This window comes from Xenopus tropicalis, chromosome 10 (assembly GCF_000004195.4).
Source record: "Xenopus tropicalis strain Nigerian chromosome 10, UCB_Xtro_10.0, whole genome shotgun sequence".
In the NCBI taxonomy this organism is placed as follows: Eukaryota; Metazoa; Chordata; class Amphibia; order Anura; family Pipidae; genus Xenopus; species Xenopus tropicalis.
Window position 1 is genome coordinate 17313271 of NC_030686.2, and position 26770 is coordinate 17340040.

Below are 26770 nucleotides of genomic sequence, written 5' to 3' on the forward strand. Positions count from 1 at the left end.
ACAGAGCCTTCTGTAGGCTGCCAGTATGCAATTGGCTACCAAATGACCAATCATAGCCCTTATTGGGCACCCCCTAGGAAATTTTTTTTTTACTTGTGTTGCTTCCCAACTATTTTATATTTAAATATTGCTCTCAGGGTAAAAAAAAAAAAAAAAAAAAAAGGCTGGAGACTTGAGCTACATGATCATGGTTTCCTTTGTCTTTGGAATCAGGTATGTTTGTGAAGAAAAAAAGGGATTTTGTAAAACTTACCGTAAAATCCTTTTCTCTCTGAAGTCTGTGGGACACAGGGACCATGGGGTATAGCATCCACCACTAGGAGGCAGGACACTGTAATGAAAAACTCCTCCCTCCTATGCTATACCCCTCTGCCTGGCTGTCTAAGGCTCAGTTTTGTATAGCAACGAAAGGTAACTGTGAACAACTCAACGAATAACTATATACAAGTAATGGAATAAGGAAACTCAGAAGTTCGCTTCCAGGGAGGGAGGCCCTGTGTCCCACAGACTTCAGAGAGAAAAGGATTTTACGGTAAGTTTTACAAAATCCCTTTTTCTCTGTTTTGTCTGTGGGACACAGGGACCATGGGGACATACAAAAGCTGTCCCCCATAGTAATAGGGAGGGAGGAAGCGAGGCTTAGATATGATCAACTGCAGCCTGCAGAACCCTCCTTCCAAATTGTGTGCTGTCTGTCGCAAAGACCTCAAATTTGTAAAATTTGGTGAATGAGTGGATTGACGACCAGGTGGCGGCCTTGCACAGCTGCTCTGCGGAGGCACGGTTCCTGAAGGCCCAGGATGTGCTAACTGCCCTGGTAGAATGTGCCCGCACGTGGAGTGGGGAGGATCTTCCTTTGACTATGTATGCTCTGCGAATGGCCTCTTTGATCCATCTGGAAATTGTGACCTTGGATGCAGGGGAGCCCTTGTGTGGGCCTGTTGGAAGAATGAACAGTGAGTGCGAGGTACGGAAGTCCTTTGTGCGCGCAAGGTAAAATTTTAGGGATCTGACTGGATCTAAGGAGTGTAGGGCTGTCTCCTTAGGGTTTCTAGGGCGTGGGCAGAACGTAGGGAGGGAGATCTCCTGGTTCAGGTGAAACTCGGTCACCACTTTGGGGAGGAAGGAAGGTACGGTACGAAGGACCGCCCTGTCATTGTGGAACATCAGGTATGGACTTTGGCAGGATAGAGCGCTGAGTTCAGATACCCGTCTTGCCATGTCAGCCACAACAGAGGAATCGTAGCCATTGGTTCAAACGGTGCCTCTTGTAATGCGCGAAGGACCAGGTTGAGGTCCCAGGAAGGAATAGGAGCTCTGTGAGGAGGCACCAAGTGTGCTACTCCCTGAAGGAATGTGCGTACGTCGCAGAGTTCTGATATCTTGGTCTGAAAAAGCACAGAGAGTGCAGAGACTTGAGACTTGAGTGATGCTAGTGATAGGCCCTTAGCCAGACCAGCTTGAAGAAATTCGAGCTAGTATACCGGGGAGAATTGATCCCAAGGGAGATGTGCCTGTGCGGTCTGTGTTTGGAGAACTGCGCCCCACCCCTGGAGGCTGGCATCTGTAGTTAGTACTATCCAGTGGGGGTCCCTCAGGGACTTGCCCACCGAAAGGTGCGTCTGGTGAAGCCACCAGCGGAGAGATGACCTGGTTCTGGTGTGTAAGAGAATTGGCTGTGTTAGGGACTTGCGTGTCCACTGATCCAGAATATTCCACTGGAGTTCCCTGAGGTGGAACAGTGAGAACGGAACTGCCTCTATGGAGGCGACCATTGACCCCAAGGTCCTCATGGCAAATCTGACAGACGGTTGGGGTGTGGTCAGAAGATTTCTTACCAGCGATTGGATCTTGTAGATCTTGTCTGGTGGGAGAAACACTCGTTGGATCCTTGTGTCGAAGGTTAGTCTCAGGAATGTGATTCTCTGACTGGGAGTAAGGGTGGACTTTATATGTTTATGGTCCAACCGAGATCCGAGAGGGTGCGCAGCACAATGTCTCGACTGAGCTGTGCCTTTGCATACGAGGGCGCCTTGATAAGGATGTCATCCAGGTAAGGTGTTACTGATAGGGCTTGTTTTGTGACCACCGCCATCACCTTGGTGAAAATGCGTGGGGCTGTGGTCAGGCCGAACGGGAGGGCCTGGAACTGGTAATGCTGTCCTTTGAAGGCAAACCTCAAGAATTTCCAATGCGGTGGGAAGATGGGAATGTGTAAGTAGGCGTCTTTGATGTCTATTGCTGTCATGTACTCTTGAGGGTTCATAGCCGCTATGACTGATCGCAGTGATTCCATCTTGAACCGAGTGAAGCGAATGAAGGTATTGAGGTGCTTCAGATCCAGCACTGGGCGGAAGGACCCGTCCTTCTTGGGAACAATAAAGAGGTTGGAGTAAAACCCCCGGAACCTTTCCCCCGGAGGGACCAGTGCAATGACTTGTTCGGAGAGCATGTGTTTCACCAGAGCGAGAAAGGCGTTTTGTTTGGAGGTCCCTTGAGGAACTCGAGACATAAAGAATCGGTGAGGAGGGATGGTTTGGAACTCTAGGTGGTAGCCTGAGGACACGATTTCGCGTATCCAAGGATCTGTGGATAGTTGAAACCAAGCCTCTCTGAAAAGGTGCAGTCGACCGCCCACAGGATGCGTGTGGCTTGGCTGCGGGAGATAGTCATGTGGATGTGGGTTTGTCGGATGGCTTGGATTGGGTGCGTCGGTTCTGCCAATTGGTTTTGAAGCGATTCTGGTAGCGGTATTTGGGGCCTGAATTTTGCGGCGAGAAGTCTCTGCCGGAAGTGGAGGCCTTGGATGTCTTGGAGGGACGAAAAAAACGGCCGCGGCGGAAGGATGTGCGGGCCCTAGGTTGAGGGAGAAGTGTACTTTTCCCGCCCGTGGCCTGACTAATGATTTTGTCTAGTTCAGGACCAAAGAGAAGTTTTCCCTTGAAGGGAAGAGTGGTAAGAGACTTTTTTGAGGATAAGTCTGCCGACCATAGTTTAAGCCACAGAGTGCGGCGAGCTGCCACGGAAAGAGCCGATGTACGGCTAATTACCTGCGTCGAATCAAGGGAGGCCTCGCATATGTAGTCGTTGGCTTCCTTGATTTGTAAGGCTATGTTGAGGAGATCTTGTCTGTGCATGCCGGAATTGATCCCTTCTATAAGAGAAGATGACCAGGATTGAACGGCCCTGCTAACCCAGGCCGATGCTAGGACTGGCCGTAAGGACTCTCCGGATGCCGCAAAAATGGCTCTTAGGAAGCCTTCCATTTTCTTGTCCATTGAGTCCTTAAAGGACGAGGCGTCAGGAACTGGTAGCGCTGTGTGTTTAGACAGGCGAGAGACTGGGGCATCGACAGATGGTGGAGAAGACCACTTGTCGAGTGTTTCCTGTGAAAAGGGAGAGTGAGGAATCGGAGGAAGATTCCTGTTCCTTGAGATCAAGGCAACGAAATACGGCAGAAATGAGGTTATCAAGAGCCTCTGAGGATGATTTGTTGAGGTCATCCCCACCTTCCGCCTGGTCCGAGGAAATTTCCCCTTCACTGAGGGATCGCTCTTCCCAGGCTTGAGAGGTTGTTGGTGACTCACCTTCGCTATCCTCCTCCACCGGGAGGGGGGCAGGTCTTTTAGTGTTTTTTGAGCGGGAGTCCCCTGAACCCTGGTCTAATTTATCTAGTAATTTGTCCAGGCATGCCGCCAATTTGGGAATGCCGGTGGACAGTTGTAAGGCCCATGCAGGAGGATCCTGATTGGGCATGGGTGTTATGGCAGAAGCATCAGAAATAGCCATAGGAGGGGGGCCCCCTTCCTGTGCGGCTACGGTAGTGATGGCAGGTTCCGGTGCCTGGGAAGGTGCCTCAGTAGGTTGGCTGGTGCAAGAGGAACATAGGGGTTCTTTGCGGCCTGATGGTAGGCGTTTGCGGCATTTGGCGCAGGCTAAATATTTAACCTTAGAATGGGAAGCCCTTGAAAAGGGACCTTCTGAATTGTCCTCCTCCATATTGTATAAGTAGGCAAATGAGTGGAAGTAATGTGTAAACACAACCCACAGTAGGCACAATGATATTATCAAGACTTCTCAACACTTCCCTATCCCGTGCAGCAATAGCTGCGATTACCAGGTCCTGCCTCCCAGAGGATTCTGCTCTGCTGCGTAGTGCTGCCTGTGTGTGCTGCGACCTAAGGCGCGTGTAGGAATGGCGTTTCCGGCTCCGTGTGAAGAGGAGGGTGCGCGCCGTTTCTGACTATGTGCGCAGCTTGGCGCGAAGTGAGAGGCGGAAGCGCTATGACGCAGAAGTGCCGAGTGAATGTACCGCCCCCCATGTGTGTGCGCTTAGGCGCGGTTGTTAGCAATTGCAGTCGGAGTGAGGCAGGACTGTTAGGGAGTGAGGGCTCTTGGCGTAACTCACCGTTCCAAGGCGCTGGGTATATCTGCTATATCAAGCAGACAGCGCGCGTGTGCAGGACAGCAGCCTGTTCCTTAGGGAGGAATGGGGATTAGCTGTGTGGCTTGCTCCAAGAGCCTCATGAGCCCCTGCACCGCAAATCCCACGTAGGGGGAAGCCACAAAAGAGTTGCTCCTTATGTGAGCGCTCTGGGTCAACCCCTGGTGCCAGTAAATGACTGGCCGAAGTAATCATGTCACTGATGTGAGAGGTGATCCTGTCTCCTTGAGGACACTGAAAAAACTGACAGCCAGGCAGAGGGGTATAGCATAGGAGGGAGGAGTTTTTCATTACAGTGTCCTGCCTCCTAGTGGTGGATGCTATACCCCATGGTCCCTGTGTCCCACAGACAAAACAGAGAAATACATTTATAATATTTAGATACTGTTTATGCACATTTCTCTATAAACCTAAAGGAACAAGCTCATGTCAAAAAGAGGGAGTCAATTTTCCATTTAAGAAGAGAGACGCTATCATGCTAAAACAAAGATGATAATTGGAAACCATGTTACTAACCCCATGAAGAAAGAAATGGGTAAGGCTGATGCTACACGTAGCATTTTTACGCTGCGTATTTTCTCAGCCTAAAAATGCCGCACAAGCCACACAGCCCCTGACTATGGCGTTTTTCAGCCTAGTACTGGTGACGTAGCAAATCCCGTTTCCATGGTGTGAATAGTGCGAAATAGTATTTCAGCTAGGTCTGGCATCTGCCTTTGTGTATACATAGGAATAGCTTGCAAATACTGTGCAAATACTGGCGTATTTCGGCAAATGCTTGAAAAATCCGTGGTAAGGCATTTTCTAGCGTATTTACGCATTGTGTGGTTTGCTTCGAGTCTTTTCAAGTTATTTCTATGGATGATGATATTGTGTGTTTTTCAGCCGCCGAGAGAATTAGAAAATACGCAGCGTAAAAACACCCCGTGTAGCATCAGCCTTAATGGTAACATGTTACAACATGTTACAGTGTTGCAATAGTGACCCCTAGCATCATTACAAGCTTTCCATGATGCCTGAGCTATTATTTAAGATTCAGTATTGTAATACTCTCCATTAATGCACACATTAAATAAAGCCATCTGGTTAATATCAGAGGTGAATCTGAATTATTTTAATCCTGCCGAGGGGGAACTGGTTTTAGGGAGGTCTCCCTGCATGGATTTATTTTTTTCTCTATTACCGACAGCTGAACTGCAGCTCTTTTACTTACTTCCATGTCTAGCTTGAAGCTCTACCCCCTTTTGCTTTCTGAGCCCTCCTCTCTCTGACTATGAGGACTTTAAAGAGATGCCTACTGGACATGCTCACTGCCACTGCTCCATTTAAAATCAATCAGGCATGCGCAATAGGCACCACTTTGGGGTCTTCATAGTTGGAGAGCAGAGTGCTCAGAAAACAAAAGGGGGTGGGGACTTCGTGCTAGTCAAGGAAGTCAGTACAAGTGCTGCAGTTCAGAGAAACAAAATAAATCTGCATGCAGGAATAAAGGCATGGTATTATGGGGGCTGTACAGTGTAGTTTTAGAGATTTAAAAACAATTAAACAGTTTTACTTATTCTTATTATGGCTGAGAGTGATTAGACTATAGCTCATGACCATGTGTTGTCACTGCACATTACTCCTCCATGTCCAGCACAACCTTTTGCAAATCTTGGCATTTCTTGCATGTGGATCCAGTAACCTCTACTGTGACATTTTTAAAACAAGTTTTTATTTGGATTTTTTACATCCTTAAATGATTCGCAAAATATATTAAACAGGAGCCTCCCATCCAATATAATGGAACACTGTACACTTCCCTAAATTAAAAAAAAAAAAATAATAAAAAGACAAAAATCACAGCCACACATACGGGAAGCCCTTCTTGGCAGAGAGGGGCCAGAGCCATACAGCAGAGTCCTTCATTTGGCTATGATGGAGAGATGGAGAGAAGGAAAAGGAAGTCAATTCACATCATGCCTGCAATGTTAGGGTATTCTCCGCGGTTTTTTATCACGGGACCAGACATAAGCTGATTAATACCTGGAAATGCCCAAAGAGCTTGGGTAGGGAACCTGGGCAGAGATCGAGTGATAACACAGTATCCTCGCAAACTGCCTGAAAACGTAAACCATTTGGGAGTGCGGGTTGCATCTGTTACTTTTGTTCCCTTACTGTGGTATGCCTCAATGAGAAAAGATGAATAACAGAGGGTGGCAGAAAATAGGGAGGATAAGTTAAGGAAGAGAAAGTGGGTTCAGAAGATACTAGGAGAGGGGAAATTATACACTCACAGTAAATCTTCTCAACCATCACCCCCCCCCCCCCCCAGCCACAGGGTCAGTTACATAATTCCATTGCCCTCACTTGCAGAGAAAAGATTACAGTCCATATATATATATATATATACTTACTCTTTGACTGAACAGCTAGCAGCACTTGACTTCATAGCATGCAGAGCACTGCAAAACCTGCTGCTCTGGTAGCAAAGGAGGGGAATTATTAGGGGAGAGGGGCAAATGGCAGGTTATGGCTTGTCCTCATCAGCACTGCAGCATGTTGTGGAAAGATAGCAGCTCAGTCACGTTGGCCCAGGTAGTCGTCACATACCCATATTAAGTGCTGAATAAATGTTATCCAGGCACAGACTACACTACCTACAATGTCCACCCAACTAGGATGCATGGGGAAGCCAGTATAGAAATGAACATCCAAGTGGGGATTCATTTAGAAAGACTTGCAGAGCAAGCTTAGAACTGTGGTGCTCAGACAGATATTATACTACTCCCATAGTGACTAGAAGGGAGCATTGTGCCTTTTAAAAGAGGCACAAAGGCTAAAAAGAAGAGCTGCTACCCCATAGTGGCAGGCACAATTGAGAAGATACATATCCATCCCAAGACGGTCACTTAGACATTAACCAGCAGTATAGGTCAGGTTGTTTTCCATCCAGGGGGGAGGTGGGGGCGTTGAATCTGCAAAGTCTTCAGTCAAGTCCTGTACAGAATCCAGTAGCTATAGTGTCCGCGTTACTGCGTACCTTCCTTTTAGGCTAGCAAAAACACCTTTTCAGCTTAAGAGTATTGTTTCCTATAACTCAAGAACCAACCCAAACAACTTGCGACTTGAAGGCTGAGAAAAAGCCAGGAAGCTGAACACGACCCCATATTGCACAGTCTTTAATTCTCTGCAGGGCATTAAAATCAGAAGTATGGGAATAGTGGGGGAAAAAAAGTTCAATAATGATGGTAGAAGAGGCAATGATGATGAAACAAAATGGCCTGTGAGAGGTGTCTGAGAAGGCAAGGGTGAGAGGCCAGGGTGGTGTGAATTAAAATAACAGTCAAACACCCCCATGCCTTAAGTTCTGCAGGGAGAGGGGTTAAAATTCATCACTCTCAGCAGCATGCAACTGTGTGTCATCTGCATCTGTCATACTGCTCTCCTGCGATTCATCAGTGGCCACTACAAGGAAACAAAGGATATGTTATAACTGGAATTTAACAGATTAATGACCGTAGACAATTAAAGGTTTGGATCATAGCGCACTTGCATGTCATTAAGCAGTCATTGCTAACAACAAATTAAGGGTGATGCCACAATGGGGGGGAGGGGGGGGGGGCGACATTTTGTAGCTCCTTGGGCAAATGCTATATGCTTCAGACGTTCTACATGGTCATGAGCTCTCAAAACACGTGATAACAAAACAATTATCCAGCATGCAATCCAAACCACTAGCAGATATCTCCTGACCTGATTCATAGGGGTAACACTCGCTGATCTGTTCCTCTTGGGTCACTGCCTCCTCATCATCTGGCAGGTACCGTTTGTCTATAGCCTCTTTGATCTGATTGTTAGCACCTTTGGGGTCCAAGTCCATGGCCCAGGAAAAATTCATCAGCGCCAAATGCGTCTGTCCCAACTTCTTGTATACCTTGGATTCAGAATGACACTTTGTAAGGGCCAATTAAAGCAGAGTTGCAAGAAAGAGATGATGGCAATGAAAAAAAATGAACATATTGGCAGAAAAAATATTCTGAATGCATGAAAAGGGAAATTGTTACTTAGCATTTGCACTTATAGCTTGTGTCTGTTTATATTAAAGGGGAACTCCACCCAAACACAATTTAAGCTTTTTGAAAAGTAAACATAATTTCAAGCAACCTTGCAATATACATCAATTAAACAATATGACGCCTTTCTATCATGTTTAATATAATACAATTAATATATAATAATATATACAATTCCCTGCACACGTGATGTCAATAAGGAAATGAACGTCAAAGTGCAATGCATTGTGGGTTATGTAGTTCCTGCATGCTGTCTGTAAGCTGTGGAGAAGTTGTTACAATTTGTAACAGTGTTTTAGTCCCTTCTTCCCTGCTAGGATTTCTAATGATGTAGAAAGAGAACTGTTTTGCAGCTGGATTTCAGCTTACAAAATTATATTTATTCATACTTTTTGAAAAAACAGATTAGAGTGATAAGTATATTTCAGGTTTCTGTGTTGTGTGGGGCTTTTTAACAAATTGTGATTGGGAAGCATGAGTTCCCCTTTAATAGCAGCAACAAACTTACTGCGTTTGCTAAATTAGAATTGTAGAATCTGTACCTCTCCACCTCAGTACAATTTGATGCAAGTGGCATGAATCCTGCTCATTGATCAATATTAATAAAGGATAGAGAAAGTAACTGTAGCTTTTTCATGTGTTAGACTTAAAAACAAGGATACTAAGGAAGAATAATGTATCTAGTAAAGCATTAGCCACTGTAGTTTTATGTATGGATTAAAAGCAGCTACATTGGCAATTGCCCATTCTACTAGGGTCTGGTGCATCCTGGAGACATATCAGAATGATTAAAACAAAGAACAAAGCATAGTTCTTTACCTTTCCTATTAAGAAGTACACCAAGGACTCCTTAGGTACAATCTGTTTCAGCTCCTCCAATTCTTGCAGCGCCAACTAAAAATGAGAAATACAGAAACTAATGTTTTGCATATGTACATTTGCCCATGACCCCTTCATTAGCAGTATACAGGAACAGATTATGGGTTCTGTAATAATCCTTCTTATGCATATTTCCAGAAAAAGTAACAACTCCTTGGCTGCATCTCATACCTTGTACTTTTCATTGGCAAAGAGAATAGAGGCTCGATGGAACTTGCATAGTGGGTTTTTGGGGTCTATGGAAATGGCTTTGTTTAGTGTGTCCAAAGCCTTGTCAGACTTCTTGAGTGCATGCTGCACCTAAAATCACCAAAGAAAAGTAAAATATACAGTTAAGTAATCATGGCTTTATTAACACAAAGACATTCTTTCAGCCAGAACCTTAAATATCCTACAGCACAAACAGTTAACTGTGTACTGCGTTACTAGATGCAAGCAGATCACTCTTTTAGACGAGACAGTGAAAATACTGAGACATTAAAAATTCCCAGAGTAAGAAAATGGATACTCACTACTCCAATATGACACAGCAATACAGAACTCTGAGGGTTAATATCTAGAGCTTTCTGAAAATGCATTTCTGCCAAGCTAAACTTCTCTTGCTTGTAGTAAATCATTCCAAGTCCATACCTGTAACAGAAGTGCTGATTTCAGGTTACCAGCCTTACATAGAGAAAAAAAAAAATCATTTAAGAAACCCAGAGAGAGGGAAACTGTGGGCTTAATCCCTACGGCACCTGTTTGCCCAATACAAGAAAAAAAGATTTTGCATTAGGGAAATCATGTCACTAAATGTAGAGAGCTGAGAGTGTTAAAGAAGAGACTCACTGTTTGTGAGTGTATTGGGAAGTTTTATTTGTTTTATTTGTATTTGGCGTATGCATTTATCCCACAGTAAGTGCACAGAAGGGGAAGGGAAACTGAAAAGTCGTGGAATTAACCTAAATTTGCTAAAGTTGGAAATTTACCTATGTGAAGTGGTTCCTAACACTGCCTGAAATTAGGAGGTGGGAAAGCAGAGAGTCGTGAGCTACAAGTGAACCAATTGGATGTCATATAAACCCAAGGGGGTCTGTAAGTAGATTGGCAATCGGAAAGGGATATCACAACTGGGCAGAAAGGGTGATATAAGTAAAAGTCATCACTGGTGTTATTAAAAAGCACATGAGAGTGCACATCGTGAAGCAATAAAAGTATTACACTATATATATATATATATATATATATATATATTTATTTTTTTTTATTTTTTCTCTTTCCTTTTTTTCTTCTTACTTTTTTTTCCTCATAAGACCTTATCTAAAGCAGAAGAGGGCACTTTGGAATATTTTATTGAACTGTATTTGGCCTGGGACACGAGGTATCTGAAGTGAGGAGCATACACTGAAAATTGCACTTATTTATATTTGTAAAAATTAGGGAAATCATGTCACTAAATGTAGAGAGCTGAAAATGTTAAAGAAGAGACTAAACTAATGGGGAAAGCAGTCTAAAAGATAGCACACAAGGCCAATTTTGAAATAGGAGGGGAGGGCTAAGGATATCCAGCAGATAAGGTGGGCTTGATGCATCAGTAAGACTGATAAATCAGACCACAGCTTATATTTTTTGAGGGGTTTGAGGGGAAATAAGCGAAAGCTAATATTAAGAAGTATTGCAATGTAAATGCACACTCTAGGCAGGAGTAAATGAAACAGTGGCGATAAATGATGTAGAAAAGATGTAGAATACATGAAGAATACAGGCTGACTTGCATATGGGCAGGTTACAATTGGTCAGACAAACTACCACACAGGATTACACATACTGGTACAAACTCTCATCATCAAAACGTAAGGGATTAAGAGGGTTTGCAGAGCGTCTCACCAGGCATTGTAGTGTCTGGGGTTGACTCGGATGGCATTTCTGAAACATGCCAATGCTTTGTCCAGCTCCTCGGTCAGTACGAACTCGTGCCCAAGTAGAGTAAACGCGTAGGCATAACCTGGATCCACTTGAATGGCCCTCTGGAAGAACTTTATTGCAATGTCATGTTCCCTTTGTAAACTGAAGCAGTTTCCAGCTGCACACCAAGCCTAAAAGAATTGAAGCCTCAGGAGGTAAGATTCTATAGCATTACATAGCAATATTCTCAGTCTCTCAAAAACAAGATGTGAAATACTTCCAAATGATGTGGACATGTCCCAAAGTTAACAAATACTAGGATAAAATAATGTCCTATATACAAGATAAAACAATCTTCCCCAAAATTTTTATGGCGGTCCCTGTTTTATGTGAAAAAGGGAATTCTTATTAAATGGCTAGATGTATGACCCCCCCCTTCCTAAAATACTGACGGGAAAACATCTGTAAGAATCGGTCACTTATACAATTAATTTACATGGCCTGAGGTTGCCTGGATAAATATGATAAAATCTGGAAGAATGGATAACCACTTCCGAAACAGATTTTTTGTGTGCCTACAGGGTGAAACATATAATTGACCATGATGGTATCGTTCATGTAACTTTGTATTTGTAGGTTGGCTGCAAAGGCCCAATATATTAGAGGCTATTAATGATGATGTACCAACAAATACCCTCTCTTTTCTGTACCCCTTCCCAGTTAAAATGATAAATAAAAATTGTTAAAAAAAAATAGTCAGTCTCTGAAGTCTAACACTTAAAGTAGTAAGGCCATCATACCTCTGGAGAGTTCTTGTCCATATCTGTCAGGTCCTTGGAAAGTACAGACAAGGTCACATCCTTCTGCAAATGCCACAAAGTAGTTGAGTAGATCTCCATGCCTTCTACTCGATAGCTCTCAATTCTCCGCACCTCGGAGAACACTCGTTCAGCCTGCAGAAACAGATATCATAAGGTATGAAACAAAAATTGCATTTCCAAACAAAGCTAGGAACAGGACAGCACATTACTGCTAGGTTACATTTAATCCAGATCCTACCTGAAGATACTCTGCAAGCTCAAAATAGGCACGGCCAATCTGGCACAAGACCCAGCCAGTGTTGTAGTGATGAGATGGGAGATGACTCAGTATATTTATAGCCTCCTTGCAGTTGTAAGAGCACAAAGCCACATAACCCTTCCCCATATCCCTTAAGAGACTCATCAAACCTTCTGGGAGAAAGAAAGAAAACCATGAGAGAAAGCACAACTAAATATAAACCATGCCCTCCCTTACTATCATCTCACACCAATATCTTTCCATCCAAGGAAACATTGCAAACATGGGTTCTAACACCAATAGCTCTACTAAAAATAGTTCCTCATCTTACCTGCTGCTGCCTTCTGAATAGTAAGTGCCTGAATTTGGGGGGCAACGCTGGAGATTTTGCCCTCAGAGATAATCGAGGAATCCAATTTACTAATCTCCAAGCTGTCGTTCATGTTGGCCTGTGTCACACCACCTTTACTTGTTTTACTTTTGGTCTTTCGATTTGGCATTTTAGGTGGAAACTTCATTTTTAACTTTTTGCTGTTTTCCTGCAGTAGGAAAGCAAGAAATTTGACCAGTTAACAAGTGCACATTAACCCAACAAACATGCCTTATATGTCCATTTAGACTAAAATTTCTCTTAGGAAAAAAAGCTTGAAAGGCAGATACAGATACATGCCATATTAACTATTAATGGCAGTCTGGCATAGGCCTTCTGCAATGGCCAATTATACTATACAGCACTTGTGTGCCTATAAAAAAAAAAAACAAAAAAAAAAAAAACACCCAAACCACTTTTCAGTCATTTTCTGAGCCCCATAGTAACTGATAGGAATGAGGTCACACTGTTAGTAACACTGGAGTGTTACTAAGCACATGGGCGTTATTTGGGCCAAATATGAATTACTACACCCTCATTACTGTCTCTTTTTAAAAAGATGGCTCAGTGCACAGGGCTGCTGGGATTATAAAACTAACTTGTAAGGACTATAACTTTCGCTTGTGTCCAAAGAAAAGGCTGACCCTGCAACGGGTGTGTTAAAAATGTTGGTTTGTAAAAAGGGTTAACAGGTTTAAATTATACCTTTTTTAAAAAAAAAAAAAAGACTAGGATGGCATAGGTCATGCATCCTTACCTTGGTGGTAGAGCTATCGCTGGTAAAAAGCCGAGAACTACGACGTGGTAATGCATTAGGTGGAGCGGCTATTGTTGGGCTCAGTACCTGAGGTGTGGTGCTAAAGGAGAGACACACAATGTAAGAAGAGGGCAGAAAGCAAAGACTGAGTACTAACTCCAGCCCAAGACTTTTTTATAGGCGCAGTATAAAAGCATCTTGACGTCATTCCTAAACATACTGCAAGTATGTTATTCTTAAAAATACATGGTTCTGAGTGACTTCACAACTAAGACTGGAATATTATAAACAATTATTACAATGTTAGTCATATATAATTATTATATTACCTCCATGAGCTGAAGGGAGTGCTTCAATTCACTTCTGCTGCCAAGAAATCTGAGAGCAGCTGTTGACCCCCTCCCTTTAAAAAACCTTTCAATAACCAAGTGCTTGATACCATAAAAAAGGGCTAGTGTTAGAGTAGATTGGTAGATTGCCAACCCAAAGGTAGTGTACAGTGATTTCCACATACAGAGTTCTAAAACCAAACATATCAAACCTTGTTTGAGGACCAGAGCCCTGAGTCTGTACAAGGAGAACTGGGGTGACATCCCGGCTGTTACCGCTCTGAGAAAAGACAGACTTTGTTCCTGCTTGGCTGATTCTAGCAACAGACTGAAATAAAAAGGAGAGGAAATGTTATACTGGCAGACACCACAGCGACAACAGGACAGTGAGAGAGAAAACAGGGACATTTTACACTGGAGACACCACTGTGCAATAGCAAATGAATTTCAGAAAGGTGCAGCTCTAAAGACAGAAGTGAGTGAAATAATAAATTGTAGGGCAAGAGAAGACTCAGGAGCATGTGCCAAACATACCTTTTTTGTTGGGGCACCAGATGATGGCACATCAAGGACACAAGAGGAGTAGGTTTGTAAATATGACCCATCTCCAGGGCTGGGGGTTTCTAGAGGCAGAATTCCAAAACTAGAAGGAAACCAGAGCACAGGGGTGAGCACTATTCTAAATCATTTTATACTAACAGTACTGAGCAACATTTATACACAGCAACATGATCCAGCAACATATCTGTGGGCAGTACTAATTGGCTATATGGGCTGTAAACCCAAGGCTAATGGAATTAATTTTCACCACTGGAACAGCAAGGATCAATTGACTAATGATTTACAAAAATTGATAGGCAATCCCTTATTACAGATCTCCATGCTTAGCGTTAAAGGGGGTTGATCACCTTTGAGTTAACTTTTAGTATGATGTAGTAGAGAGTGCTATTCTGAGACAATCTGCAATTGGTTTTCATTTTTTATTATTTGTATAATTTTTTTTTTTTTAATCCTCTCTCTTTTTTGTTAGCAGCTCTCCAGTCATAGAATTAACACATAATTGATATTCTGAGACAATTTGCAATTGGTCTTCATTTTTTAATTTTTTGTGGTTTTCCCATTATTTAGCGCTCTGTTCAGTAGATCCCCAGTTTGGAATTTCAGCAGCTATCTGGTTGCTAGGGTCTTGTTTACCACAGCAAGCAGGCAGTGTTTTGAAAGAGACTAGAAGATAAATAGCAGAGGGGCTAAACAGAAAGATAAGGAATAAAAAGTAACAATAATAAAACTGTAAGCTCACAGAGCAATAGGTTTTGGCTGCCTGGGTCAGTGACCGCCATTTGAAAACTGGAAAGATGTACAAGAGAAATGCAAATAATTCAAAAACTATAGAAAATAAATAATAAAGACTAGTAGTAAAGTTGCGAGGAATAGGGCATTCTATAACATACTTAAAGTTAACCCACCCCTTTAACAGACAGACAGGACCACTACTTCAGCCTGTTTCCTCGAAATGAGAAAAGGAAGCCACAACTAATAGGATTATGGTGTGCCAATTGCTGACTGATATGGTGTAGTAAGAAAGTAACCCAGCAGTCAAAATGTCCTTCATCACCTTGCACAGAAAAGAAAAAAAGAGGTGAGATGACAGGCGTGCCTCTCGTGAATATGAAAACAAGCATTTGACATACAGTCAAAGTGTTTCCCAGTGTCAAGTGATGACATGGGGATATAGAGCATTTTGACTACTGCAGTTTTCCATCCAATAATCAAGTACAGCATGTAAATATCATTTTTCAACAGCACCCTACTAAACATAACTCTTTCTGGCATGAATATTATTACATCATAATATCCCTTGAATCATTTCTGTGAATATATACTGCCTGCAATTACCAATTAACAACAGAAAACATATTCAATATATTTCCAACTCATGTGTATGATCTAAGTCATTGCTTTTTAAATGAGGTGTTACTCTTATAGGATATTAGTAACCTGAAACAACTCCTTACCTTGGAGTGAGTGGGCTTAGTGCTGCTGGTCCTCCCAATAGGCTGCGGCCAGTCTTTGGTTTGTTTTGGGCCTGTTTGGATAGAATGGAGGTTCCAGTACCAAGGGGCAGGGAATCGGGAGAAATAACACCAGGATCTATGTAGGATATTGAGGAATCACTGTTCAAGGGATATTTCATGTTAGATGACTCCAGGTTCAGTCTGTTAAGTTCCTGCAATTAAAAAAAAATCAAATATCAGTTCTTATGTGAAATAAAAGCTTCACATTTTTCACATCTCAGGACATCCCCCATCCCTTTCTATATCAGTGTCATTAGGGGTCACTGTATTAACCACTACAATTTGCCTGTTATCTCTTCAACATAATGGCTTTAGGTGAATAGCCATTTCAGGGTGGATACACTCACTGTGTAAGATCAGGGAAAGGTTTTGTGCCCGTATAAACAAAACACCATAAAAAAAGGCTTAACTCTTTACTTGCAAAACAAAAAAACACAACACTTTAAGAAGGCTATACCTAGGCCATACAAAAGTTTAGTTTTTTTTTTTTAATAAAAATATTTTTGTGCCACAGGTACCAGACCATCATTGTGAGTGGGAAGCTTGAATAGCCGTTTTGAGAGATCGATCACCCATTAGAGCTGAAACTCAGGATTCAAGGTTTGTCTGACTGACTTCAGTGTCCATATTTCTACCCCATCAGCTGAAATCTCATATAAAGATGATAATGTTTTTGTAAACAGCAGAATCCAAAAGGGTAGAAACAAGAACGCCAGCAGTTAAACTACAAACCATTTATTCAGGGAAGTGGTTGCATAACATGTTTCGGGTCAATACCTTTTATTAAGTTTACACTTGTGTAAAATGTGTACAAATGTGAAAGTGTACAAACTTTCACATTTCCACGTTAACATGTGCTTAGTGTAGCTCCACACAGGCTGACAATGTGCAAGACAGGGAGCGGAAAACAGCAGATTCGCTTTTCCCAGCCTGCATATAAAATGGAGGCAGATGAAAGCGAAGGACCTGTTTTGTGTGTCCCAGCCTTTAATCTACTTCAGTCAGGCAATCCGTGGATTCTGGCAAATGTCAGAGGTGCTGCTGTAAGTTGCCAAAAACAGTCCCTATTTAGTAAGCCTGGGGGGCTTTTTTATTTGTGCATTTGTGTTACTGCTTCTTTATGGCATAAACATAATTTAACACAAAACAATCAAAAGACCGATGATTATTTGAGATCAAAGGCAGAACTTTAATCTCAAATACCACAGCCAAAAATCCAGACTTACGATAGTGTCTTGAGGAGTCTCCATTAACACTGTATCAGGTTGCCTATGTTGTACAACACTGTGTGTGTTCACGGTCATTGTGCAAGTGTTGGGCAGGCAGTTACTGAAGTTCTGGAGTGAGGTCAGTTTGAATGTCTGCTCAGGGTCTGGCTTTTCACCTTAAAATGCAATCATATATTTACTAAGCGTGGGTACAAAATATGAACTGGTCAAAGCAAAATTAGAAGACACATAAATACAGAGCCCTTGAATGAGATTTGACACATCAGTGCATGGAGAAAAAAAAATATGAATTGAATACAACGGACACATAAAAGATGTTTCATGAAGATGTGCAAGTCCATTCAAACATACCTATTTCACACAGAGACTCAAATGGGGACCACAGGAAAGGATTTAAACTAAGGCTCTTTTGGTAACATTCTGCTCCTTTAGCCAATCGATCTGTTTTGCTGAAAAGGGACGGAGGGAAAAGAACAGAATTATTTTATCAGTCCATCATGAAGTCCATCAAGAAAGAGGCGTGCTCTGTGTGAGAAAAATCAATCCAGGAGTGCATATTTTGAAAGACAGAGAAAGGAAAAATAAACCTTTAGAAATGCTGTTTGTTTAGCAGAGATATTTGCCTACTTATTTGCCCTTCATGTTCCATGCCTATGGAAACTCCCTGATGCAAACAAAAAGTCATGTACTGTTCACTGTAGCAGAGCGCTGGGACTATGACTATGGCCATATACTGCAGGATTCAAAAGACTAAAGGAGTAGTCTACCTTTAAACTAACATTTAGTATTATGTAAATAGTGATGCTTTTTTGTTTTTTAATTATTTAGGTTTTGTTCAGTAGCTCTCAAGCGTGGAATTTCAGTAAACTGGTTGCTAAGGTCCAATATCCTAGAAACTAGGCAATGGTTTGAATGACAGTAAGATGAATCGGAGATGGCCTAAATTGACAGAGAAGTGTAACTATAATACATTTACAGCCTGACAGGCAAGCAAAGAAATCAAATACTTTTAAGTAATGAAGACCAATTGAAAAGTTTCTAAGAATGGGACATTCTATAACATTCTAAACGGTAAACTAACCCTTTAAGAGAAATAAAGGGAACCTTGCATAAAAAAATTGACATGTAACTGGGTGTTACCTTGCTGATTAATAATTTTCAATAACAATAAATGACTAGGATACACTCCATATACAGTAATACAGGTATAGGACACATTATCCAGAATGCTCAGGACCAAGGGTATTCCGGATAAGGAGTCTTTCCGTAATTTGGATCTTCATACCTTAAGTCTACTAAAAAATCATTTAAACATAAATTAAACCCAATAGGATTATTTTGCATCCAATACGGATTCATTATATTTTAGTTGGGATCAAATACAAAGCACTGTTTAATTTTTACAGAGAAAAAGGAAATCAATTTTAAATCTGAATTACAGTGGAGGAAATAATTATTTGACCCCTCACTGATTTTGTAAGTTTGTCCAATGACAAAGAAATGAAAAGTCTCAGAACAGTATCATTTCAATGGTAGGTTTATTTTAACAGTGGCAGATAGCACATCAAAAGGAAAATCGAAAAAATAACTTTAAATAAAAGATAGCAACTGATTTGCATTTCATTGAGTGAAATAAGTTTTTGAACCCTCTAACAAAAAAAGACTTAATACTTAGTGGAAAAACCCTTGTTTGCAAGCACAGAGGTCAAACGTTTCTTGTAATTGATGACCAAGTTTGCGCACATTTTAGGAGGAATGTTGGTCCACTCCTCTTTGCAGATCATCTCTAAATCCCTAAGGTTTCGATGCTGTATCTGTGCAACTCTGAGCTTGAGCTCCCTCCATAGGTTTTCTATTGGATTAAGGTCCGGAGACTGACTAGGCCACTCCATGACCTTAATGTGCTTCTTCTTGAGCCACTCCTTTGATGCCTTTGCTGTATGTTTTGGGTCATTGTCGTGCTGGAACACCCATCCACGACCCATTTTCAGTTTCCTGCAGAGGGAAGGAGGTTGTCGTTCAGGATTTCACGATACATGGCTCCGTCCATTTTCCCGTTAATGCGAATAAGTTGTCCTGTGCCCTTAGCAGAAAAACTACCCCAAAGCAAAATGTTTCCACCCCCATGCTTGACGGTGGGGACGGTGTTTTGGGGGTGATAGGCAGCATTTTTCTTCCTCCAAACACAGCGAGTTGAGTTAATGCCAAAGAGCTCTATTTTGGTCTCATCAGACCACAGCACCTTCTCCCAGTCACTCACAGAATCATTCAGGTGTTCATTGGCAAACTTCAGACGGGCCTGCACATGTGCCTTCTTGAGCAGGGGGACCTTGCGAGCCCTGCAGGATTTTAATCCATTGCGGTGTAATGTGTTTCCAATGGTTTTCTTGGTGACTGTGGTCCCTGCTAATTTGAGGTCATTAACTAACTCTTCCCGTGTAGTTCTAGGATGCTTTTTCACCTTTCTCAGAATCATTGACACCCCACGAGGTGAGATCTTGCGTGGAGCCCCAGAGCGAGGTCGATTGATGGTCATTTTGTGCTCCTTCCATTTTCGAACAATCGCACCAACAGTTGTCACCTTCTCTCCCAGCTTCTTGCTAATGGTTTTGTAGCCCATTCCAGCCTTGTGCAGGTCTACAATTTTGTCTCTGACATCCTTGGACAGCTCTTTGGTCTTTCCCATGTTGGAGAGTTTGGAGTCTGCTTGATTGATTGATTCTGTGGACAGGTGTCTTTTATACAGGTGACTAGTTAAGTCAGGTGTCCTTAATGAGGTTGACTAATTGAGTAGAAGTGTCTAACCACTCTGTGGGAGCCAGAACTCTTAATGGTTGGTAGGGGTTCAAAAACTTATTTCACTCAATGAAATGCAAATCAGTTGCTATCTTTTATTTAAAGTTATTTTTTCGATTTTCCTTTTGATGTGCTATCTGCCACTGTTAAAATAAACCTACCATTGAAATGATACTGTTCGGAGACTTTTCATTTCTTTGTCATTGGACAAACTTACAAAATCAGTGAGGGGTCAAATAATTATTTCCTCCACTGTATTTGCTTATAATGGAGTCTATGGGAGACAGGCTTTCCGTAATTCGGAGCTTTCTGCATATCGGGTTTCCGGATAAGGGATCCCATACCTGTATATTTTGGGATACAAGTAAATGGCTTTGATTGCACCTACCAATATACATGGCCAAGCAATGATAATGTAAAGCAGGCAGAGTCTCCAAACTCTGTAACAATCTCCTCTTGACTCTTCTGTTTATTAAGCACACCACCCGACAAGATCTGCTCTCCCTCAGCTAGCCTGGTGACAAAGGGACATTTTGAGGCAAAAGGCTACTTTAGGCAGATAGCATAAACCAAGAAAATGCTTCAAAATAGGACAGAGAAAAGCAATAAAAACTAGTAAGAAAGGAGACATGTAAAGGGAAACTAAACACCCTGAAACAAATGAATGTAAAATTGCACTTTTTTAATTTATTTCTGTAGTTTTTAAGATATCAGTAGTCATTGCACTAATACCGTCTACGGTATAGTTTGACCAACTGGCTAGCCAGTCACCTGCAATTAAAATACTGAACTTAGAAGTGTATCCTGATGCGCTCTGCTCAGTTCTATTGCTCAAATGGCAATGAGCAACAGAACGAAATATTACATGACTGACCAGAGAAGCATCCACTGCTGCTTATCTGCTCAATTCTGACACTCAGTTTACAGAGAGCTATAGAACGGAGCAGATAAGCGTCAGGAGATGCTTCTCTGTTTAGTCACTTAAATATTCCAGTTGGCCACCGGCTAAACAGAACTGCATGGGGCTTAGAATACAAAGAGAGTATCAGAGGAAACAAACAATATGGGGAACGAATCAAAAAAGGAACATCCAGGTAAAGCTGGCCATACACGCACCGACATTATCGTACGAAACAGTTTTTATGATATTCGGTGTGTGTATGGCGGTTTTTACCTCCATATCTGACGATTCAGCCCTGAACGTCAATGGGGGAAACAAACGATCTTTCTTGCGACCAATGGTTGCATGAAAGATCTTAATTGCTACGTGTATGGCCACCTTAACACATACAGGTGAAGGGCAAGGAAGAGAACGAGACACAACTCGATAAAATCACTGACGGCTTTTGAAATGGTAAAAAAATGCAGCAGGATGGCAGAAGCAAAAGGTGAAAATGTTTTATAGTTTAAAATTCAGAGCCAAAGAAAATCAATACAAAGAGACAGAACTGCAGACTAAAAGGCAGTAGGGAATTGTTGATACTCACTTGCTGAGGTCAACACAGCACTTTGCAAGAAGATATTTACATTGTGGAGTGGCACAACTGTGGGCTTTCAGGAGACGGTATGCCTTGTAAGCTTTTCCTGAGCGGTAATAGCAGGTGGCCAGCAAAAATAATGCCTCCTCAGAATGCACTGTAAGAAAAACTCTTGGTCAGACATTATTCCCAGCACTACAACCATTGGAAATATTTACTTTTAAATATAAGGAAATGATAACTGACCTATTAAGCCAATCCATAATTACACACATACCGGTTTCTTCAACCACACAGCCCCCCTTCTGAGGCAAATTAGAGAGGCTTCAGATGGGTTTTTTTTTTTTTTTTTTTCCTCTGGATCAACTAGCAGTTAGGCAGGTTATATATAGGCATTATGGTTGAACTTGATGGACACAAGTTTTTATTTCAACCTAACTTACTTTGTTACTATGTTACAGCACTCTCAGATATATTTGTCTACTTGACCGGAGGGGTACCAACCCACGTACCTTCTGCATAGAGCCTCTCTGCCAAGAATACTGCATCTCTGTATGCGTAGTGATTCAGTGCTTGCCATATAGCAGCCTGGAGTGAAGAGAAACAGACACTGCTGAAACAACAGAAGGCACCACTGGAATTATAAACACAGCTAGTCCTTGGCCTGTATATGAGGCTCAGTCAGATATCGATCAGGATTATGTCATGCCATGAATGATCTCCTCCCCCAGGGGGTGTGTACGGGCCCCCTTGTTATCTTATTGTTGACCCAGGGGATACCCTTCCTATGTATGACCAAAAGGCAATAAGGCACCCGGTACAGAAGATGGTCAGGTGATACGCATGGGTGTTATCTGGCATACACATGGCATAATGCTGTAAAAAGAGCAGACTACACAAAATAAAAATAACACATTTCAGGGTTAATCAGTGTAGGGCACCTCTAATTCAAAATGCAAGATTTCTTGAAGCCTTTACACCATTTGGAGCAATACCAGAATGCAACAAATGCCAGTTTTATTATGTTTCAGCCAAGTGACCTGTTGCCTAGACAGTGCTCAACACCGAAGATATTTCTATAAATCTCTATGGCTCCAGTAAATATGCAGCTAAATAATACAGTAGACCTGTGATAGACAGATAGATGGATGATATAGATAATAGATAGATAGATTACCTAAAAGCCTGAGAAGCCTTAAAGGAATGAGTAGTTCTATGGGAGCACTGGGGATGGTTTTCCTAAACCAAAGCACACCCCGACAGAGAATTAAACTAGGCCCTGGTATTTTTAGTACACAGGAGTCCAAATAGCCCCCCCACAGACCCAATAAATATTAACTGACTATGGCACTTTATAGCAGCCCCTCTGGCATATGCCAGAACCTACAGATTTCCATTGCTTTACCTCCTAGGCCAATGTTCTAATCAAATGGAAGGCTTGTGAAGACCAATTGGCCATGAACACATCTAAGGCCCGATACGTTCAACTCAGATTATCTATCGGCACAAATTGACTAGATATTGATCATGGAGGCCATCATTTTAATCACACAGGCCAGTGGTTGTCAGTTCAATCTTCCCCCTTGGAGGTCAAATTTTTGGTTAAGGCCTCCATTAGTTTGCAACACAATATAAGAAAAATACCGGTGTATTGGTAATCATTCAGCAACAATTACAAGAATTTTCAGCACAGCGAATAGATGTTCAACCCAAAACTCAACCCAACTGACATTCCAGTTTGGCTTTCAGGTGTACTTAGAAGAGCAAATAGACTTTTACCCCAAATCTGACCATAACTTAAATTCACACTGACATCCTCTGCCAATACAGGGGCAGGCCCACAGTTTAGAAACAAACTCTTGGTAGTCAAGATCGAAAACATATCCAATTAAGAGTTTATTATATTGGACTCCATTCACCACTTTAATAATAGAAGCTTCATGGTCCTATATGGCATCAAAATGCAGTAAATCATGCTTTTAGCCAAACTGATGGTGTCCCATGTTAAAAAAAAAAAGCAAAGACATCTAAAAGCTTATAAAGGGAATTAAATGAAGCTATACTGGAGGTACAAGGTCAATATATTCTGTATAATCTGAAAAAGATATCACAAGTAGTAATGCCCTCTTATAGTTCACTACCAAAATATAATTCGCTCAATCCTTGGTCCAGGAAATACTGTACACTGCCAACTTTTTGCCAATAACCAGACCCCTCTAGGACAGCTAGACCCATTTATTCAGCAACATAAAGATCAAAACCTTCTGGCAACTACAATTCCTTAGCAGGTCCCACAGTCAGTGCAACATACAGAACAACATGAGCAAACAGAGTAACATGTGGTCCAGTTGGTGGTTCTCCTTCTAGATCTGGCCAGTCCTTTATTCCATAGGCAGAAGGAAGAGTCGCTGGCATGTTCTCAAAGTCATTCTATCACTCAAATCTAACTACACCAGCTTTTCTACTAACCCTCTTGCACAAGCCTTCATCCCATGTAAGAAGAGACGTAGTTTCCATAAACTCTTGCCTCCCATCCCTACAGTTCCCAAACAATCATGATCCCTACCCTTGCAGTTCCTACTGCTTGCTATACCATGTATGCCGGTTTCCTTTTGCTTGGTATCATTCTACGCTTTGCCTACATTTATGCCTGCCCAAAGTTGTCAGGGAATGTATCTTGCCCACACCTGCTTTCTACTCCTACAAAGGCTAGTGCATGCCAAGTTCCATAACTTCATTCTGCCCATTTATGCCATTGTATCCCACTTAATTATGTCTCAATGCTAGTGTGCAAAGTCTCTTTTCCCTCACCCAAACCAGTCTATGCCTTTTATTCACGTGTCCACTCTCTCCAATTAATGCCAATCCATGCCTCATATCACTCGTCGTGTCCCCTTTCTCCATCTGACAATTTTATACCTTGCCTAAAAATTCCTCTCTCTATATCAGGGGGCTCAAACTCAATTTACCTGGGGGCCGCAGGAGGCAAAGTCAGGATGAGGCTGGGCCGCATAAGGGATTTCACAAAATGCAAGCCTTCATGGACTTTTTTATCGGATAATGCAAGGCACGGCGGGCGGGAGCTGCTGATTGCGGAAATGACGTTATGCCATCATAACAGTTATTATGGGAAGACGTTCTGTGTGCACAATTAGCTGCTAACTAAGGAGCTAATTGTGCACACAGAACGTCTTCCCATAATAACTGTTATGATGGCATAACGTCATTTCCGCAATCAGCAGCTCCCGCCCGCCGTGCCTTGCATTATCCCTTGAATCGCAATAAAAATCATGATCCATTCATTGCTTTTGCGAAGGCATTGGTGTGGGCCACAAAATATTGTACCGAGGGCCGCAAATGGCCCGCGGGCCGCGAGTTTGAGACCCCTGCTCTATATACAACTATCGACGCTTGTCAATGTTTCAATTTTCCCTCATTGAGGTGTCGCATCATGACAGAGTTCTCTCTGGTCATATCATACTTTGGCCATGCAACCATTCTCTCCCCTCCTCTCCTCTTGCCCCATTTATGGCACTGTGTGTCTGCCTCTTTTTTTCCCTCTTACTATAACATGCAGTGCCCAGGCCTACTTATCTCCCAATGTATGCTTAATGCCAGTGTTCTCTCTTGTTATAACAAGCCTTGCCTATCTCTTCTATATACTTTGCATTTATGCCAGGGTGCCTCTTCCCATTCATGCCACTGCATAGCTTATACTAGTATGCCCTTTTTCCTCTCATCATAATATACCTTGCCCAGGTCTCCCCATTTATGCCAGTGAGCCTATTCCCATTCACGCTACTACGTAGCATATACTAGTATGCCCTTTTTCCTCTCATCATAATATACCTTGCCCAGGTCTCCCCATTTATGCCAGTGTGCCTATTCCCATTCATGCCACTACGTAGCATATACTAGTATGCCCTTTTTCCTCTCATCATAATATACCTTGCCCAGGTCTCCCCATTTATGCCAGTGTGCCTATTCCCATTCATGCCACTGTATAGCTTATACTAGTATGCCCTTTTTCCTCTCATCATAATATACCTTGCCCAGGTCTCCCCATTTATGCCAGTGTGCCTCTTCCCATTCATGCCACTGTATAGCTTATACTAGTATGCCCTTTTTCCTCTCATCATAATATACCTTGCCCAGGTCTCCCCATTTATGCCAGTGTGCCTCTTCCCATTCATGCCACTGCGTAGCTTATACTAGTATGCCCTTTTTCCTCTCATCATAATATACCTTGCCCAGGTCTCCTGTGTCTCCCCATTTATGGCAATGTGCCTCTTCCCAATGTCTCCTTTTCGAACCCATTTAGGCCAGTGTTCCCTTTTTACATGTCACCATTTTAGGCTGTGCCAGTGTTTGTCCCCATGTGTGCCAGTGTTTGCCCATGTCATACTATTGGTCTATTTATGGCAACCTAGTCATGTCTCCCTCTATGCCTACTGTTTCTTTATGCATTTGCCCCTTATTATGTGCCACAACATTCTGCCAGTCAGATTTCCTCAATGCAGTTTTTCTGCACCGCCCATTATATCTACAACCCTCATCCCGGGGCCCTTGCCTACCTCTATTACCCCTGCCCATGCCACCTAAATGCCCGGCTATCCCTTCATCTGTCTAGAATTCCATTCCCTCCCCCTTCTAGGCCTTAGGCCTCAGTGTTGAGCAGTCAGACGTGCCGGGTGCGCGCATACCTGGACGGGTTCCTGCAGTACTGTCATCCTCCGGCCTTACTGCGGCCTCCCGTCTAGGTCTCTCTCCCGCTGTCGGGACCGCTCTCCCCAGCTACTCTCAAGACGTCAGACAGGCGGCTCCGGCTCATTTAAACTCACAGCGACCGTTACCGGGGAGGCCGCCGGAGATTGCCGAATAGAAGCGTAAACCGCCGAACGTTTGCGGAGAATGCCGAGCCCCTACGAATCCACAGTAGAATCGAAGGAACCAGCCGAACCTTTCCGAAGAAAGACGAATTCAAAACTCTCAATTCATTGAGTCGGAGCAGGCGCCATCTGGCGGTAAGAAAGGAGAGCTCATCCTGCTGATTGTTTTTCCCGGGGGTTAAATGAATAAAAATTTTATTGTTTGTGATAAATCTCTAGTTATGTTAGAAAATCACTTTTGCATTTGCTTTGTAGCGTTTGTCTGTACAGTGTTAAGCTTGCAGGGAGTAACACAGCATGGGTAGGAGTACAGTGGGCAATGTTCTCATACCGAGGCAGTCATTATAGCTGTTTTTTATTCTTGGTATGGTGCCTGCCCGGCAAGCAGTAGGAACAAGTATTAGCTGAAACACCTAATCATAACACTTCTGTCTAATACTGCCAAGCATGGGTGGGTTTTAAGGGCTTTTACAAGCATTTCTGTATGAGTTCCACCTGCGTTTGGTGGTTCCAAGCAGCGCAAAAC

The 26770-nt window shown here is 42.5% G+C and overlaps 1 protein-coding gene across 2 annotated transcripts; it reads right to left on the reverse strand.

The window, feature by feature from the left end:
• Nucleotides 1-6139: 6139 nt before the first annotated feature.
• On the reverse strand, nt 6140-26310 carry cdc27 (cell division cycle 27). 2 transcript variants are annotated; one of them, XM_012952573.3, is made up of 19 exons: nt 26059-26310; nt 21868-21943; nt 21365-21512; nt 20266-20391; nt 17433-17530; nt 17079-17236; nt 15793-16004; nt 14312-14420; nt 13990-14105; nt 13449-13548; nt 12653-12860; nt 12322-12491; nt 12063-12215; nt 11245-11453; nt 9891-10008; nt 9550-9678; nt 9319-9393; nt 8180-8360; nt 6140-7891 (listed from the first exon to the last, which is right to left on the reverse strand). In XM_012952573.3, the coding sequence occupies exons 1-19, from the start codon at nt 26083-26085 to the stop codon at nt 7809-7811; spliced, it is 2496 nt and encodes an 831-aa protein (XP_012808027.1). In that variant the 5' UTR covers nt 26086-26310; the 3' UTR covers nt 6140-7808. The 2 variants fall into 2 exon arrangements, with proteins under 2 accessions (XP_012808027.1, NP_001072470.1); NM_001079002.1 differs by having other exon boundaries at nt 7590-7891; nt 12322-12494; nt 26059-26213.
• Between the last annotated feature and the right edge of the window lie 460 nt (nt 26311-26770).